Source organism: Coregonus lavaretus (genome assembly GCF_964263955.1).
Source record: "Coregonus lavaretus genome assembly, chromosome: 2".
Taxonomy (NCBI): Eukaryota; Metazoa; Chordata; class Actinopteri; order Salmoniformes; family Salmonidae; genus Coregonus; species Coregonus lavaretus.
Window position 1 is genome coordinate 69,585,507 of NC_139989.1, and position 17,375 is coordinate 69,602,881.

The 17,375-nt window shown below is 45.5% G+C and overlaps 1 protein-coding gene across 1 annotated transcript in view; it reads left to right on the plus strand.

Annotated features, from left to right (window-relative positions):
- The first annotated feature begins 1,371 nt into the window (after positions 1-1,371).
- The window catches only part of LOC311148363 (intraflagellar transport protein 70A), a 63,712-nt gene continuing 47,708 nt past the window's right edge, over positions 1,372-17,375 (plus strand). The window contains exons 1-9 of the mRNA XM_084185312.1: positions 1,372-1,548; positions 3,895-3,960; positions 4,843-5,052; positions 11,785-11,841; positions 12,098-12,233; positions 12,364-12,468; positions 12,760-12,888; positions 14,233-14,282; positions 14,667-14,819. Of these exons, the coding sequence (XP_084041438.1) occupies positions 1,495-1,548; positions 3,895-3,960; positions 4,843-5,052; positions 11,785-11,841; positions 12,098-12,233; positions 12,364-12,468; positions 12,760-12,888; positions 14,233-14,282; positions 14,667-14,819 (960 nt within the window). The 5' untranslated portion in view covers positions 1,372-1,494. The remainder of the gene's footprint in view (positions 1,549-3,894; positions 3,961-4,842; positions 5,053-11,784; positions 11,842-12,097; positions 12,234-12,363; positions 12,469-12,759; positions 12,889-14,232; positions 14,283-14,666; positions 14,820-17,375) is intronic.

Here is a 17,375-nt window from a genome sequence, read left to right on the forward strand (position 1 = left end):
CAGACGTATAGATTACAACACTGATAACTACTGTTGCCGTGATATAATTGATTAGAAAAAAAATCCCTTCCTTTTCCCGTTTGGCAGTGCGTCGCCCATATCGCCCTATTGAACAGGCCGCCCCTGACCGCGTCTCTTGGGTCGTCCCCAAGGTCGGCGGCGCCCCACTGCTGGAGCAGCGCCTCGTGGTGGTGCGGGGGGGGGGGGGGGGGGGGGGGGTACTGTCACACCAGCCTTCGTTTTGTTTCCCCCTTCTGTCCAGCTCAGGCGTTTGGTATCGCCGGCCTTTCTAGCTGCTGCCGAACCTGCTGCTGGCAAACGCCCTTCTGTCATCAACCCCTGACTTGTCTCGTCATCATTACACACACCTGCTTCCAATCCCCACTATTACTGTATATATACTCCCTCTGTAATTTTGTCTTTGTCGGTCATTGTATATGTTGCTTGTTTTCCTGAGAGGAATCTCTCCTACTATTTCCTGAGTACTTTATATTTTACACGGTGGGTTTCGTCCCGCTTTAAGCTACGGTGCTTTAATAAATTCAGTAGTTCTAAACCGGCGACTGCCTCCTGCCTACTCCTCTCTACACTTGTGGCATTACCGAATGGAATAACATGTATTTACTGAAATACCTTACTGAATGGAATAACATGTATTTACTGAAATACTGAATGGAATAACATGTATTTACTGTAATATCTTACTGAATGGAATAACATGTATTTACACCTGTTGTTCTCATACACCTTATCCAGGGGAGATGGGAGAACCTTCCAGACTCTACACCCTATCCAGGGGAGATGGGAGAACCTTCCAGACTCTACACCCTATCCAGGGGAGATGGGAGAACCTTTCAGACTCTACACCCTATCCAGGGGAGATGGGAGAACCTTTCAGACTCTACATCATATCCAGGGGAGATGGGAGAACCTTTCAGACTCTACACCCTATCCTGGCAACTTTGCTCTGAGTTGTGCCTGTTGTTCACACGCGTATCTGCCCTCTCATTGGCTAGAATGGTCCCACCTGATCTTGCCTCCTCCTGACTGCCTTCCATTTTTTAACACATTTATTTTCATTGTTAGAGTGGCCACTTGAGATTCTGGTCAATATAATGGATAGTCTGTGCTACAACCCATAGAAATCCCCACCCTGTTGACTACTTTGACTACTTTAAAATGGCGGAAGCATGGCGGAAGCCCTCAATGGTGCTGCCCATGCTAAAACAGCCTTTTGGCCACTAAAGGCCGCTATCAATCTCTATGGTCCTACCTCGCAACAGACGCTCCTCATTGGCTGTTTTAAAGTTGTTCAACGTCGAGATTTCCGTTTCCGGTACAGTTGCTAAGTAACACTTCCTGTGCGTTGAACGTGTAGAAAAGTAAATAACGCCGAAAACATGGTGCATTAATTGGGATTATTGGTGAACCGGCAAGAATTTCCCGCGTGAAAATAGTCTTACCTTTGAGAACTGTTGATTTATCGGCAAAATCATGACCCTGACAACGATTAAAGACGGCGAATACACTGCCACTGTCTACAAAATGGTGAGAAGTTGCTCGCTTGTATAGCTAACGTTACATGCCATGGATACTAACGCTAGCCATGATAGCTAGCAAGCTAATGAAACTGGTTATTTGAACTTGTGGTATTCGTATAGCTAGCTAACGTTACAATACGAATTAACAAATTGGGGCTTTAACAAGCTAGCTAACTTTGATTAAGCTAGCCTGACAGACCCTTATATTTCAAGGCTCAGGCTATAGGCTATTTTTATTTTATTTATTTCACCTTTATTTAACCAGGTAAGCTAGTTGAGAACAAGTTCTCATTTACAACTGCAACCTGGCCAAGATAAAGCAAAGCAGTGCGATAAAAACAACACAGAGTTACATATGGGGTAAAAAAACATAAAGTCAAAAATACAACAGAAAATATATATACAGTGTGTGCAAATGTAGCAAGTTATGGAGGTAAGGCAATAAATAGGCTATAGTGCAAAATAATTACAATAGTATTAACACTGGAATGCTAGATGTGCAAGAGATTATGTGCAAATAGAGATACTGGGGTGCAAAATAAATAACAATATAGGGATGAGGTTGTTGGGTGGGCTAATTTCAGATGGGCTGTGTACAGGTGCAGTGATCGGTAAGGTGCTCCGACAACTGATGCTTAAAGTTAGTGAGGGAGATAAGAGTCTCCAGCTTCAGAGATTTTTGCAATTCGTTCCAGTCATTGGCAGCAGAGAACTGGAAGGAATGGCGGCCAAAGGAGGTGTTGGCTTTGGGAATGACCAGTGAGATATACCTGCTGGAGCGCAGACTACGGGTGGGTGCTGCTATGGTGACCAATGAGCTAAGATAAGGCGGGGATTTGCCTAGCAGTGATTTATAGATGGCCTGGAGCCAGTGGGTTTGACGACGAACATGTAGTGAGGACCAGCCAACAAGAGCGTACAGGTCACAGTGGTGGGTAGTGTATGGGGCTTTGGAGACAAAACGGATGGCACTGTGATAGACTACATCCAATTTGCTGAGTAGAGTGTTGGAGGCTATTTTGTAAATGACATCGCCGAAGTCAAGGATCGGTAGGATAGTCAGTTTTACGAGGGCATGTTTGGCAGCATGAGTGAGGGAGGCTTTGTTGCGAAATAGGAAGCCGATTCTAGATTTAACTTTGGATTGGAGATTCTTTATGTGAGTCTGGAAGGAGAGTTTACAGTCTAACCAGACACCTAGGTATTTGTAGTTGTCCACATACTCTAGGTCAGACCCGTCGAGAGTGGTGATTCTAGTCGGGTGGGCGGGTGCCAGCAGCGTTCGATTGAAAAGCATGCATTTAGTTTTAGTAGTGTTTAAGAGCAGTTGGAGGCTACTGAAGGAGTGTTGTATGGCATTGAAGCTCGTTTGGAGGTTTGTTAACACAGTGTCCAATGAAGGGCCAGATGTATACAAAATGGTGTCGTCTGCGTAGAGGTGGATCTGAGAGTCACCAGCAGCAAGAGCGACATCATTGATATACACTGAGAAAAGTGTCGGCCCAAGAATTGAACCCTGTGGCACCCCCATAGAGACTGCCATAGGTCCAGACAACAGGCCCTCCGATTTGACACACTGAACTCTATCTGAGAAGTAGTTGGTGAACCAGGCGAGGCAGTCATTTGAGAAACCAAGGCTATTTAGTCTGCCAATAAGAATGCGGTGGTTGACAGAGTCGAAAGCCTTGGCCAGGTCGATGAAGACAGCTGCACAGTACTGTCTATTATCAATCGCGGTTATAATATCGTTTAGGACCTTGAGCGTGGCTGAAGTGCACCCATGACCAGCTCGGAAACCGGATTGCATAGCGGAGAAGGTACGGTGGTATTCGAAATGGTCGGTGATCTGTTTGTTAACTTGGCTTTCAAATACTTTCGAAAGGCAGGGCAGGATGGATATAGGTCTGTAGCAGTTTGGATCTAGAGTGTCACCCCCTTTGAAAAGGGGGATGACCGCAGCAGCTTTCCAATCTCTGGGGATCTCAGACGTTATGAAAGAGAGGTTGAACAGACTAGTAATAGGGGTTGCGACAATTTCGGCGGCTAGTTTTAGAAAGAAAGGGTCCAGATTGTCTAGCCCAGCTGATTTGTAGGGGTCCAGATTTTGCAGCTCTTTCAGAACATCAGCTGTCTGAATTTGTGTGAAGGAGAAGTGGGGGGGGCATGGGCAAGTTGTAGCGGAGGGTGCAGAGTTGGTGGCCGGGGTAGTGGTAGCCAGATGGAAAGCATGGCCAGCCGTAGCAAAATGCTTGTTAGCCTAACGCTAGCTAACGAACTAAGTGTGTGACCACATAGCTAGCTAGATAGCTAATGTATTATTTTATAACTAGCTGCTAACTCTGTTCTCCTATAGATCAAAGATGGACGGTATGGAGAGGCCATCCACATCCTCAGCCATGAACTGCAGAAACAGATGAAGGTAGTGTGTGTGTGTGTTGTTCCTGTAAAGTTGACTCATTGGCATCAGTGCACTGCACACACACCTTCACCTGATAGTTGTATTGAACTGTTCATTCAATACGTTGTAGTTTCTAGGCAGATCGTTCCTAGTCAGTTCTGATCCACGTGCATATTTGCTATGCTGCATTTGTGAGTAGTTCATGGTAAAATCTTGCAAAGTCCACCCGACTGGCACACAGAATATTATTGTGATACTACAGATCTTGCTATGTTTAGAGAGGATCCCTAAGATCCACAACACACCACCATGTCTGATAACCACCCATGTCTGCTTGCTCGGAGGGGTTGGGATAAAGCAGAAGACACATCCATTGGACATTCGTGTACATCACTTGTAGCCTGGTCCCAGGTCTGTTGTCTCCTTCTATAGCCTGGTCCCAGATCTGTTGTCTCCTTCTATAGCCTGGTCTCAGAGCTGTTGTCTCTTTCTATAGCCTGGTTCCAGATCTGTTGTCTCCTCCTATAGCCTGGTCCCAGATCTGTTGTCTCCTCCTATAGCCTAGTCCCAGATCTGTTGTCTCCTCCTATAGCCTGGTCCCAGATCTATTTGTGCTCTTGCCAACTCCATTGCTGTCATCACCAAGCCAATGTTTAGCATGCCAAGGGGTTGTCATAATAGCACAAACAGACTGTCCCTCAGGCTATTTCATGTGACAAAACATGTAGGGCTCGATTCAATCCGTATTGGCGAAGTTCAGCGCTATAGCATTCTTGAAAATGTAAAGGTAATTTCTGATTGAGCCGATAGATGCAGCGTTTACCGTGAATGCAGTCTCATGGAACATTGCCTTTAATTGTCAATCGCCCTATAGTGCTGAACTTGTTATCCTCCTCCTCCCAGTCGCGGGCAGCCCTATCTCTGCTGGGGTACTGCTACTACCACATGCAGGACTTTACCAACGCAGCAGAGTGCTATGAGCAGCTGACCCAGCTACACCCCGAGGTGGAGGAGTACAAGCTGTATTACGCCCAGTCTCTGTACGGGGCCTGTGCCTACCCCGAGGCCATGAAGGCTACCTTTCTACTGGACAACCCTACCAGCCACACCAAGGTACAGTTCCTACATTCAGTTAGAATACCAAGGTAGAGTTATAATCAGTGTTTCATTAACCCTAACGTCTTTGCAGAAAAGCATCCCCAAAGAATGATGTTTCCACCTCCATGCTTCACATTTACATTTTAGTCATTTAGCAGACGCTCTTATCCAGAGCGACTTACAGTTAGTGAGTGCATACATTATTCTTTTTTTATTTAATTTTTTTCATACTGGCCCCACATGGGAATTGAACCCACAACCCTGGCGTTGCAAACTACCAACTGAGCTACATCCCTGCCGGCCATTCCCTCCCCTACCCTGGACGACGCAGGGCCAATTATGCGCCGCCCCATGGGTCTCCCGGTCGCGGCCGGCAGAGCCTGGATTCGAACCAGGATCTCTAGTGGCACAGCTAGCGATGCAGTGCCTTAGACCACTGCGCCACTCGGTTGGGATGGTGATCTTGGGGTTGTACTCATCCTTCTTCTTCCTCCAAACACGGCGAGTGGAGTTTAGACCAAAAAGCTCTATTTTTGTCTCATCAGACCACATGACCTTCTCCCATTCCTCCTCTGGATCATCCAGATGGTCATTGGCAAACTTCAGACGGGCCTGGACATGCGCTGGCTTGAGCAGGGGGACCTTGCGTGCGCTGCAGGATTTTAATCCATGACGGCGTAGTGTGTTACTAATGGTTTTCTTTGAGACTGTGGTCCCAGCTCTCTTCAGGTCATTGACCAGGTCCTACCGTGTAGTTCTGGGCTGATCCCTCACCTTCCTCATGATCATTGATGCCCCACGAGGTGAGATCTTGCATGGAGCCCCAGGCCGAGGGTGATTGACCGTCATCTTGAACTTCCATTTTCTAATAATTGCGCCAACAGTTGTTGCCTTCTCACCAAGCTGCTTGCCTATTGTCCTGTAGCCCATCCTAGCCTTGTGCAGGTCTACAATTTTACACAGCTCTCTGGTCTTGGCCATTGTGGAGAGGTTGGAGTCTGTTTGATTGAGTGTGTGTGTCACGCCCTGGCTCTGGGGACTCTTAAATGTTGAGCCAGGGTGTGTAGTTTCTATGTTTAGTTTTCTATGTTTGAGTTTCTAGATCGTGTAGATCTATGTTGACCAGGGTGGTTCCCAATCAGAGGCAGCTGTAGTTCGTTGTCTCTGATTGGGGACCATACTTAGGCAGCCGTTTGGCACCAGTCTGTGTGGGATCTTGTTCCGTATAGGTATGTTATTAGTCTACCTTGGACTTCACGTATAGTTTGTTTGTTGTTTTGTTCGTGTTCAGTACGTTAATAAATATGTAAGTTTATCACGCTGCGCCTTGGTCCGTCTCATCCGTAAACGATCGTGACAGAAGATCCCACCAAATGAGGACCAAGCAGCGTGCCCAGGAAGAGAGAATAGCGATGTCTCAGGTGGGCAAATGGTGGTCATGGGAGGAGATATTCGCGGGGAAAGGGCCATGGGCGAAGGTAAATGCCCAGGCAGGAGAGGAGAAACGGTGCCAACCGTGCCGACGACGGACACCCGAGAGGCAACCCCAAGAAAAAAATTTGGGGGGGCACACGCCGTGGACGACAAGGCAGCAGGAGGCAGCGACAGGGCGAATCTGCAGATTAGGAGAGGAGGCCACCAGGTTACGGGGGCTATTGGTCCAGAGGGAGCAGGAGTTATTGGGTCAGAGGGAGGAGCTACAGGAGGCGATAAGGGAGAAGGAGAGTGTAGAGGCACGGCGAGAGGAGCTGGTTAGGCAGCAGAAGGAGCGGAGGTTTATAAGGGAACCCAGTCCCGCTCCTCGCACCAAGCAAGTGGTGTGTGTCGCCAGTCCGGTCCGTTCCTGATCCCCGCACTAAGCCAGTGGTGCGTGTTCCCAGTACGGCCCGACCCATTCCTGCTTCCCGCACAAGGCCAGTGGTGTGTGTTCCCAGTATGGTCCGGCCCGTTCCTGCTCCCCGCACTAAGCTAGTGGTGCGTGTTCCCAGTACGGCCCGACCCGTTCCTGCTCCTCGCACTAAGCCAGTGGTGTGTGTCCACAGTCCGGTACGGCCCGTTCCTGCTCCCCGCACCAAGCCAATGGTGCGTGTTCCCAGTCCGGCCCGGCCCGTTCCTGCTCCCTGCACCAAGCCAGTGGTGCGTGTTCCCAGTCCAGCCCGGCCTGTTCCTGTCCCTCGCACCAAGCCAGTGGTGCGCATCGCCAGCCCGGTCCGGCCTGTTCCTGTCCCTCGCGCCAAGCCAGTGGTGCGCGTCGCCAGCCCGGTCCGGCCTGTTCCTGTCCCTCGCACCAAGCCAGTGGTGCGCGTCGCCAGCCTGGTACGGCCTGTTCCTGCCCCTCGCACCAAGCCAGTGGTGCGCGTCGCCGGTCCGGCCTGTTCCTGCCCCTCGCACCAAGCCAGTGGTGCGCGTCGCCAGCCCGGTCCTGCCCGTTCCTGCTCCCCGCACCAAGCCAGTGGTGCGCGTCGTCAGCCCGGTCCGGCCCGTTCCTGCTCCCCGCACCAAGCCAGTGGTGCGCGTCGTCAGCCCAGTCCGGCCCGTTCCTGCTCCCCGCACCAAGCCAGTGGTGCGCGTCGTCAGCCCGGTCCGGCCCGTTCCTGCTCCCCGCACCAAGCCAGTGGTGCGCGTCGTCAGCCCTGTCCGGCCCGTTCCTGCTCCCCGCACCAAGCCAGTGGTGCGTGTGTCCAGTCCGGCACGGCCCGTGCCTGTTCCACCAGGCACCGGTCAGCTGCTCCACTCCGGAGCCAGAGCAATCCGCTCCACCGGGGTCCGGTCCAACTCCAGTCAGCGGATCCACTCCGGAGCCAGAGCAATCCGCTCCACCGGTGCCCAGTCCAGCTCCGGCCAGCGGCTCCAGTCCGGAGCCTGTACAGTTCGTTCCACCGTCGTCGGGTCCAGCTCCAGTCAGCGGTGCCAGACCAGACCAGACCAGGGGCGCAACAGGGAGGTGGAGAGAAGGTGGTGGTTACGCCCGGAGCCGGATCCGCCTCCGAGGCGGAATGCCCACCCGGCCCCTACCCTGTTATGTTTATGGGGCGCGGTCGGAGTCCGCACCTTTGGGGGGGGTACTGTCACGCCCTGGCTCTGGGGACTCTTAAATGTTGAGCCAGGGTGTGTAGTTTCTATGTTTAGTTTTCTATATAACTCTACCTGGTGGGGCTGGTAGAAGACCTAATTACTTAAAAATCATACAATGTGATTTTCTGGATTTTTGTTTTAGATTCCGTCTCTCACAGTTGAAGTGTACCTATGATAACAATTATAGACCTCTACATGCTTTGTAAGTAGGAAAACCTGCAAAATCGGCAATGTATCAAATACGTGTTCTCCCCACTGTATATACATACATACATACATACATACATACATACATACATACATACATACATACATACATACATACATACATATCCTTTAAAAATATATATATTTCCCTTTATTACTTTCCAACCCCACCATCCCCTCCCTAATTGGAGTAAACTAGTGAACAACAATGCTTACAGGTTTTTTACATAGACGATACATTGGAGATAATATAAGACAAGTACTGGAAACAATATAACACTATGAAAATTCTGGGAAACCAGGCCTGGTATTCATAGCTGACTTAGAAAAGGCTTTCGATAAAGTACGACTAGAATTTATATATATAAATGCCTGGAATATTTCAATTTTGGATAATCTCTTTTACAATGGTTTAAAGTTATTTATAGTAACCCTAGGTGTAAAATAGTAAATAATGGCTATTTCTCAAAGTATTAAACTGTCAAGAGGAGTAAAACAAGGTTGTCCACTATCAGCATATCTATTTATTATAGCCATCGAAATGTTAGCTGTTAAAATCAGATCCAACAATAATATCAAGGGCCTAGAAATCCAGGGCTTAAAAACAAAGGTGTCATTGTACGCTGATGATTCATGTTTTCTTTTAAATCCACAATTTGGATCCCTCCACAGCCTCATAGAGGATCTAGATACTTTTTCAAACCTCTCTGGATTACAACCAAATTATGATGTGTACTATATTATGTGTTGGATCACAAAAAAATACAACTTTTACATTACCGTGTAGTTTACCAATCAAATGGTCTGATGGTGAAGTGGGCATACTCAGTATTCATATCCCGAAAGAAAGAAATGATCTCACTACAATACATTTTAATAGAAAGTTAGCAAAAATAGATACGATCTTGTTACCGTGGAAAGGAAAATACCTGTCTATTTGTGGAAAAATCACTCTTTAGTCATATCCCAGTTTACCTATTTGCTTATGGCCTTGCCTACACCTAGCGACTTGTTTTTTAAATTATATGAGCAAAAAATATTCACTTTTATTTGGAATGGCAAGCCAGACAAAATTAAACGGGTCTATTCACTACTACTAACAATCCCACCAGTTAGAGTTATAATGTTTACTACCAGCCCCACCAGGTAGAGTTATAATGTTTACTACCAGCCCCACCAGGTAGAGTTATAATGTTTACTACCAGCCCCACCAGGTAGAGTTATAATGTTTACTACCAGCCCCACCAGGTAGAGTTATAATGTTTACTACCCGCCCCACCAGGTAGAGTTATAATGTTTACTACCAGCCCCACCAGGTAGAGTTATAATGTTTACTACCAGCCCCACCAGGTAGAGTTATAATGTTTACTACCAGCCCCACCAGGTAGAGTTATAATGTTTACTACCAGACACACCAGGTAGAGTTATAATGTTTACTACCAGACACACCAGGTAGAGTTATAATGTTTACTACCAGACACACCAGGTAGAGTTATAATGTTTACTACCAGCCCCACCAGGTAGAGTTATAATGTTTACTACCAGACACACCAGGTAGAGTTATAATGTTTACTACCAGACACACCAGGTAGAGTTATAATGTTTACTACCAGACACACCAGGTAGAGTTATAATGTTTACTACCAGACACACCAGGTAGAGTTATAATGTTTACTACCAGCCCCACCAGGTAAAGTTATAATGTTTACTACCAGCCCCACCAGGTAGAGTTATAATGTTTACTACCAGCCCCACCAGGTAGAGTTATAATGTTTACTACCAGCCCCACCAGGTAGAGTTATAATGTTTACTACCAGCCCCACCAGGTAGTTATAATGTTTACTACCAGCCCCACCAGGTAGAGTTATAATGTTTACTACCAGCCCCACCAGGTAGAGTTATAATGTTTACTACCAGCCCCACCAGGTAGAGTTATAATGTTTACTACCAGCCCCACCAGGTAGAGTTATAATGTTTACTACCAGCCCCACCAGGTAGAGTTATAATGTTTACTACCAGACACACCAGGTAGAGTTATAATGTTTACTACCAGCCCCACCAGGTAGAGTTATAATGTTTACTACCAGCCCCACCAGGTAGAGTTATAATGTTTACTACCAGCCCCACCAGGTAGTTATAATGTTTACTACCAGCCCCACCAGGTAGAGTTATAATGTTTACTACCAGCCCCACCAGGTAGAGTTATAATGTTTACTACCAGCCCCACCAGGTAGAGTTATAATGTTTACTACCAGACACACCAGGTAGAGTTATAATGTTTACTACCAGACACACCAGGTAGAGTTATAATGTTTACTACCAGACACACCAGGTAGAGTTATAATGTTTACTACCAGCCCCACCAGGTAGAGTTATAATGTTTACTACCAGACACACCAGGTAGAGTTATAATGTTTACTACCAGACACACCAGGTAGAGTTATAATGTTTACTACCAGACACACCAGGTAGAGTTATAATGTTTACTACCAGACACACCAGGTAAAGTTATAATGTTTACTACCAGCCCCACCAGGTAGAGTTATAATGTTTACTACCAGCCCCACCAGGTAGAGTTATAATGTTTACTACCAGCCCCACCAGGTAGAGTTATAATGTTTACTACCAGCCCCACCAGGTAGAGTTATAATGTTTACTACCAGCCCCACCAGGTAGTTATAATGTTTACTACCAGCCCCACCAGGTAGAGTTATAATGTTTACTACCAGCCCCACCAGGTAGAGTTATAATGTTTACTACCAGCCCCACCAGGTAGAGTTATAATGTTTACTACCAGCCCCACCAGGTAGAGTTATAATGTTTACTACCAGCCCCACCAGGTAGAGTTATAATGTTTACTACCAGCCCCACCAGGTAGAGTTATAATGTTTACTACCAGACACACCAGGTAGAGTTATAATGTTTACTACCAGCCCCACCAGGTAGAGTTATAATGTTTACTACCAGACACACCAGGTAGAGTTATAATGTTTACTACCAGCCCCACCAGGTAGAGTTATAATGTTTACTACCAGCCCCACCAGGTAGAGTTATAATGTTTACTACCAGCCCCACCAGGTAGTTATAATGTTTACTACCAGCCCCACCAGGTAGAGTTATAATGTTTACTACCAGCCCCACCAGGTAGAGTTATAATGTTTACTACCAGACACACCAGGTAGAGTTATAATGTTTACTACCAGCCCCACCAGGTAGAGTTATAATGTTTACTACCAGCCCCACCAGGTAGAGTTATAATGTTTACTACCAGCCCCACCAGGTAGTTATAATGTTTACTACCAGCCCCACCAGGTAGAGTTATAATGTTTACTACCAGCCCCACCAGGTAGAGTTATAATGTTTACTACCAGCCCCACCAGGTAGAGTTATCCACACTGAGATATAATTATATTATCTTGGTTCTTTTCTCTCTTCTGACCCATGTTCTGTCCATCTCTCCCACAGATGATCAAACTGCAGGCAGCCATCAAATACGGAGAAGAGGAGTACTCTGGAGCGAAGGTTAGTAGCTACTAGTATTGGACATATACTGGACTTGGCCATGACTAGAACCAGAACTAGAACCATGAGTAGAACCAGAACTAGAACCATAACTAAAGACCAAAAACATGTACCTGGTGGTTACTGTATGCGGTCAGGAGAAATTAATATAACCCCTTATAAACCCTATCTCCTTTTCTCCATGAATATGCCCTTATGACTCCCTATAACCCTTTATGACCTCTTATAACCCCTTCATGGACCCTCTCCCTGTCAGACATTGGTAGAGCAGCTTCCCCAGGACGACCCAGACTATGAGGTGGACATGGGCTGTCTACTCTACAAGGAGGGGGAGTACGAGGAGGCCTGCAAGAAGTTCATGTCTGCCATGCAGGTTCTGGGCTACCAACCAGGTAACTGCACACACAAAGGAAACCTTTTGACCTTTTGGCTATCCTAAAAGTCTCTTGCAAGTTGCTGAATCTCTCTCTCCCCTCTCCCTCTCCCTCTCTCCCTCCCTCTCTCTCTTCCTTTCTGTCTCAGACCTGTCCTACAATATAGGTCTGTGCTACTATAGCATGAAACAGTATGCTCAGGCCCTCAAATTCATCGGCGAGATCATAGAGAGAGGGATCAGGGAGCATCCAGGTAAAACTGGCCTTTAAAATGAAGAAGTTCATTTGTCAGCACACCTGTTTAGTTAGATACCTGATCACAGCACATCTCAAAAGGTCAGCACACCTGTCTAGTTAGATACATGATCACATCTCAAAAGGTTAGCACACCTGTTTAGTTAGATACCTGATCACTGTGTTGTGATTTTCACTTAGTGTCCCTCCTTCTTCTCATCCATGTTTCCCCCTGACCATCCGGTGTGTGTCTCGTGTGTCTCGTGTGTCTCGTGTGTCTCGTGTGTGTCGTGTGTGTTCTCTCGTCCAGAGCTGAGCGTTGGCATGACGACAGAGGGCATCGACGTGAGAAGTGTGGGCAACACCCTGATCCTACATGAGACTGCTCTCATAGAAGGCTTCAACCTCAAGGCTGCTATAGAATACCAGCTCAAAAACTGTGAGTACACTCAGTAGCCTTGTGGTTAGAAGGTTGACAGTTCAATCCCCGGCCGAGTCATAACATAGACTGTTAAAATGGGACCTGATGCGTCTCTGCTTGGCTCTCAGCATTAAGGAGATAGATTGGTGTCTAAGGCCCTGCGATAGACTAGTGTCCTGTCCAGGAGGTGTACTGTACATCAAGCTGTCTCACTACATAAACAGGAGATAGACTAGTGTCCTGTCCAGGGGGTATACTGTACATCAAGCTGTCTCACTCCAGAAACAGGAGATAGACTAGTTCCTGTCCAGGGGGTGTACTATACATCAAGCTGCCTCACTACAGAAACAGGAGATAGACTAGTGTCCTGTCCAGGGGGTATACTGTACATCAAGCTGTCTCACTCCAGAAACAGGAGATAGACTAGTGTCCTGTCCAGGGGGTGTACTATACATCAAGCTGCCTCACTACAGAAACAGGAGATAGACTAGTGTCCTGTCCAGGGGGTATACTGTACATCAAGCTGTCTCACTACAGAAACAGGAGATAGACTAGTGTCCTGTCCAGGGGGTGTACTAATACATGAAGGAGATAGGCTCCTGCCCTATGGGCCGCTCTGGCTCACACAAGCCAAAGCTACTTACTCATAGTATACCAGGTTGGCATAGAGTACCAGCTGAAAAACGGTCAGTACTCATAGTATACCAGGTTGGCATAGAGTACCAGCTGAAAAACGGTCAGTTCTCATAGTATACCAGGCTGGCATATAGTACCAGCTGAAAAACGGTCAGTACTCATAGTATACCAGGCTGGCATAGAGTACCAGCTGGAAAACGGTCAGTTCTCATAGTATACCAGGCTGGCATAGAGTACCAGCTGAAAAACGGTCAGTACTCATAGTATACCAGGTTGGCATATAGTACCAGCTGAAAAACGGTCAGTACTCATAGTATACCAGGCTGGCATAGAGTACCAGCTGGAAAACTGTCAGTTCTCATAGTATACCAGGCTGGCATAGAGTACCAGCTGAAAAACGGTCAGTACTCATAGTATACCAGGCTGTAATAGAGTACCAGCTGAAAAACTGTCAATTCTTATAGTATACCAGGCTGGCATAGAGTACCAGCTGAAAAACTGTCAGTACTCATAATATACCAGGCTGTAATAGAGTACCAGCTGGAAAACTGTCAGTACTCATAGTATACCAGGCTGGCACTAGCCTAGGTACCAGAACTGTTTGTGCTATCATTCCACATAGTTTACAAGGCTGCCATCGAGTACCATTATTTTACCAGAAAGGTACCATAGTTTTGCAAGTTGCAACTCTAGGTCTCACCTCTCTGTCTGTCTGTCTGTCTCCAGGTGATGCAGCTCAGGAGGCCTTGACTGACATGCCGCCCAGATCAGAGGAGGTACTGTCTGTGTGTGTGTGTGTACTTGTGTGTGTCTATGTATGTCAGCCCTACCACACATGTAGGTTGGAGACAGTGCTGCTGTAACGTATATCTCTATCTGTGGCTCAGAGGGTGCTGCCCTCTAGTGACCATCGACATCAACACACACACACTGATGGGGATCAGGGGAACGGGAGCACTCTGTCAGACAGAAAGCTGTTGTAACGTGTGTGTGTCCTTGAGCAAGTACTAGCTCAAAAACTGTGCATGTCCATCCATGGGCGCTGCCCTGAGGACGACCCTGGGCCTGTCAACGTGTGTGTGTGTCTGGGGGCGTTGGGAAAGGAACAAGAAACATTCTCCTTCTAACCAATGGACAATCAAGTATCTATTGTATTCTAGGAGCTGGACCCAGTGACGCTTCACAACCAGGCCCTGATGAACATGGATAAGAAGCCATCGGAGGGTTTTGAGAAACTAGCCTTCCTCCTGCAGCAGATCCCCTTCCCCCCAGTCACCTTCGGAAACCTGTTGTTACTATACTGCAAATATGAGGTAGGGCATTCTGCTGTACTCTACTATATTATACTATACTATTATACTGTACTCTACTATATTATACTATACAATATTATACTATACTCTAATGCTGCTACTATACTGCAAACATGAGGTAGGGTATTCTGCTGTACTCTACTATATTATACTATACTATTATAATGTACTCTACTATATTATACTATACTATTATACTGTACTCTACTATATTATACTAATATACTGTACTATACTATTATACTATTCTGCTGCTACTATACTGTAAATATGAGATGGGTAGATCACTACTGTTCTCTACTATTATACTGTACTCTACTGTTATACTGTACTATATGATTATACTGTACACTACTGTTCTCTACTATTATACTGTACTCTACTGTTATACTGTACTATATGATTATACTGTACACTACTGTACTCTACTATTATACTGTACTCTACTGTTCTCTACTATTATACTGTACTCTACTATTATACTGTACTCTATTGTTATATTGTACTATATGATTATACTGTACACTACTGTACTCTACTATTATACTGTACTCTACTGTTCTACTATTATACTGTACTCTACTGTACTCTACTATTATACTGCACTCTACTATTAAACTGTACTCTACTATTATACTGCACTCTACTGTACTCTAATATTATACTGTACTCTACTATTATACTGTACTCTACTGTACTCTACTATTATACTGTACTCTACTGTTCTCTACTATTCTACTGTACTCTACTGTTCTCTACTATTCTACTGTACTCTACTGTTCTCTACTATTATACTGCACTCTACTGTTCTCTACTATTATACTGCACTCTACTGTACTCTACTATTATACTGTACTCTACTGTACTCTACTATTATACTGTACTCTACTGTTCTCTACTATTCTACTGTACTCTACTGTTCTCTACTATTCTACTGTACTCTACTATTATACTGTACTCTACTGTTATCTACTATTATACTGCACTCTACTGTTCTCTACTATTATACTGCACTCTACTGTACTCTACTATTATACTGTACTCTACTATAATACTGTACTATATGATTATACTGTACTCTACTATTATACTGTACTATATGATTATACTGTACTCTACTATTATACTGTACTCTACTATTATACTGTACTGTACTCTACTATTGTACTGTACTATTATACTGTACTCTACTATTATAATGTACTGTACTGTACTGTACTATTATACTGTACTCTACTATTATACTGTACTCTACTGTTCTCTACTATTATACTGCACTCTACTGTACTCTACTATTATACTGCACTCTACTGTATTATACTGTACTCTACTTTACTCTACTAGTATACTGCACTCTACTGTATTATACTGTACTTTACTGTACTCTACTGTTATACTGTACTCTACTATTATACTGCACTCTACTGTTATACTGGACTCTACTGTATTATACTGTACTCTACTGTACTCTACTATTATACTGTTCTCTACTGTTATATTGTACTCTACTGTTATACTGTACTCTACTGTACTCTACTATTATACTGTACTCTACTATTATACTGTACTATATGATTATACTGTACTCTACTATTATACTGCACTCTACTGTACTCTACTATTATACTGTACTCTACTATTCTACTGTACTCTACTGTTCTCTACTATTCTACTGTACTGTACTCTACTATTCTACTGTACTCTACTATTATACTGTACTCTACTGTTATACTCTACACTCAGCATTTTTATTTGTCTGTAATACACTACGGCTTTTTAAATGCCGACACAACCTTATCTGGAGTTTGGAGTGCCACTGTACGGGCATTGTGTTTGTCTGTAAAGGAATTCCGCTTCTGAAGCGGGACTAACATGCTGACCAGACCAGACGCTTCGCAAAATAAATGTACACATACATGTTATTCAATCATTGCACCCACACTGCTCGCATGCGTTAGAGAGCGTCTGCGTGGCCAGGCTCTAAAATAGAACTTGGTTCTATTTGTGATGCTCGACGCGCTACAATTCCTGGCTATCCCATCTCCTCATTGGTTTTTAGGAGCATATACCCATGTGGGTGATTGAAAGATGAACTGAGGTCCACACTCCAGTCCAGTTGGTGGTGGTAATGCACCTTAAAGTTGGTTGCCGACTGACATATAAAGTCCGAAAAAGAAGAAGCCTGAACTTGATTTACCGTTTTATCTGTGGATTAATTGTCGGAGTAGAGGAACTTTCAGGTATAATAACAACCCAATGTTTATATCCCAAGACAAATTAGCTAGCAACTGCAAGCTAGCTAGCTAAATTGCCATAAATGTTTAATGCTTTTCGACCTGTCCCCAAATTAATATAGTTGGTTCAGAGTTTGTTTCGATATTTCAACCTGCGTGTCCTGATCGTGTCTGGTGTGGGAGCAAAAAATCAACATGCGCGCGATGGTCTGGTCAGCATGTAATGTCCATGACTAGGTGAACTGAACTGTCAATCATATAATCTTGAGCTGCCTGCGCGCAGCCAGCCTGCCTGCCTGCTGCCTGAGCGCAGACCACTCTC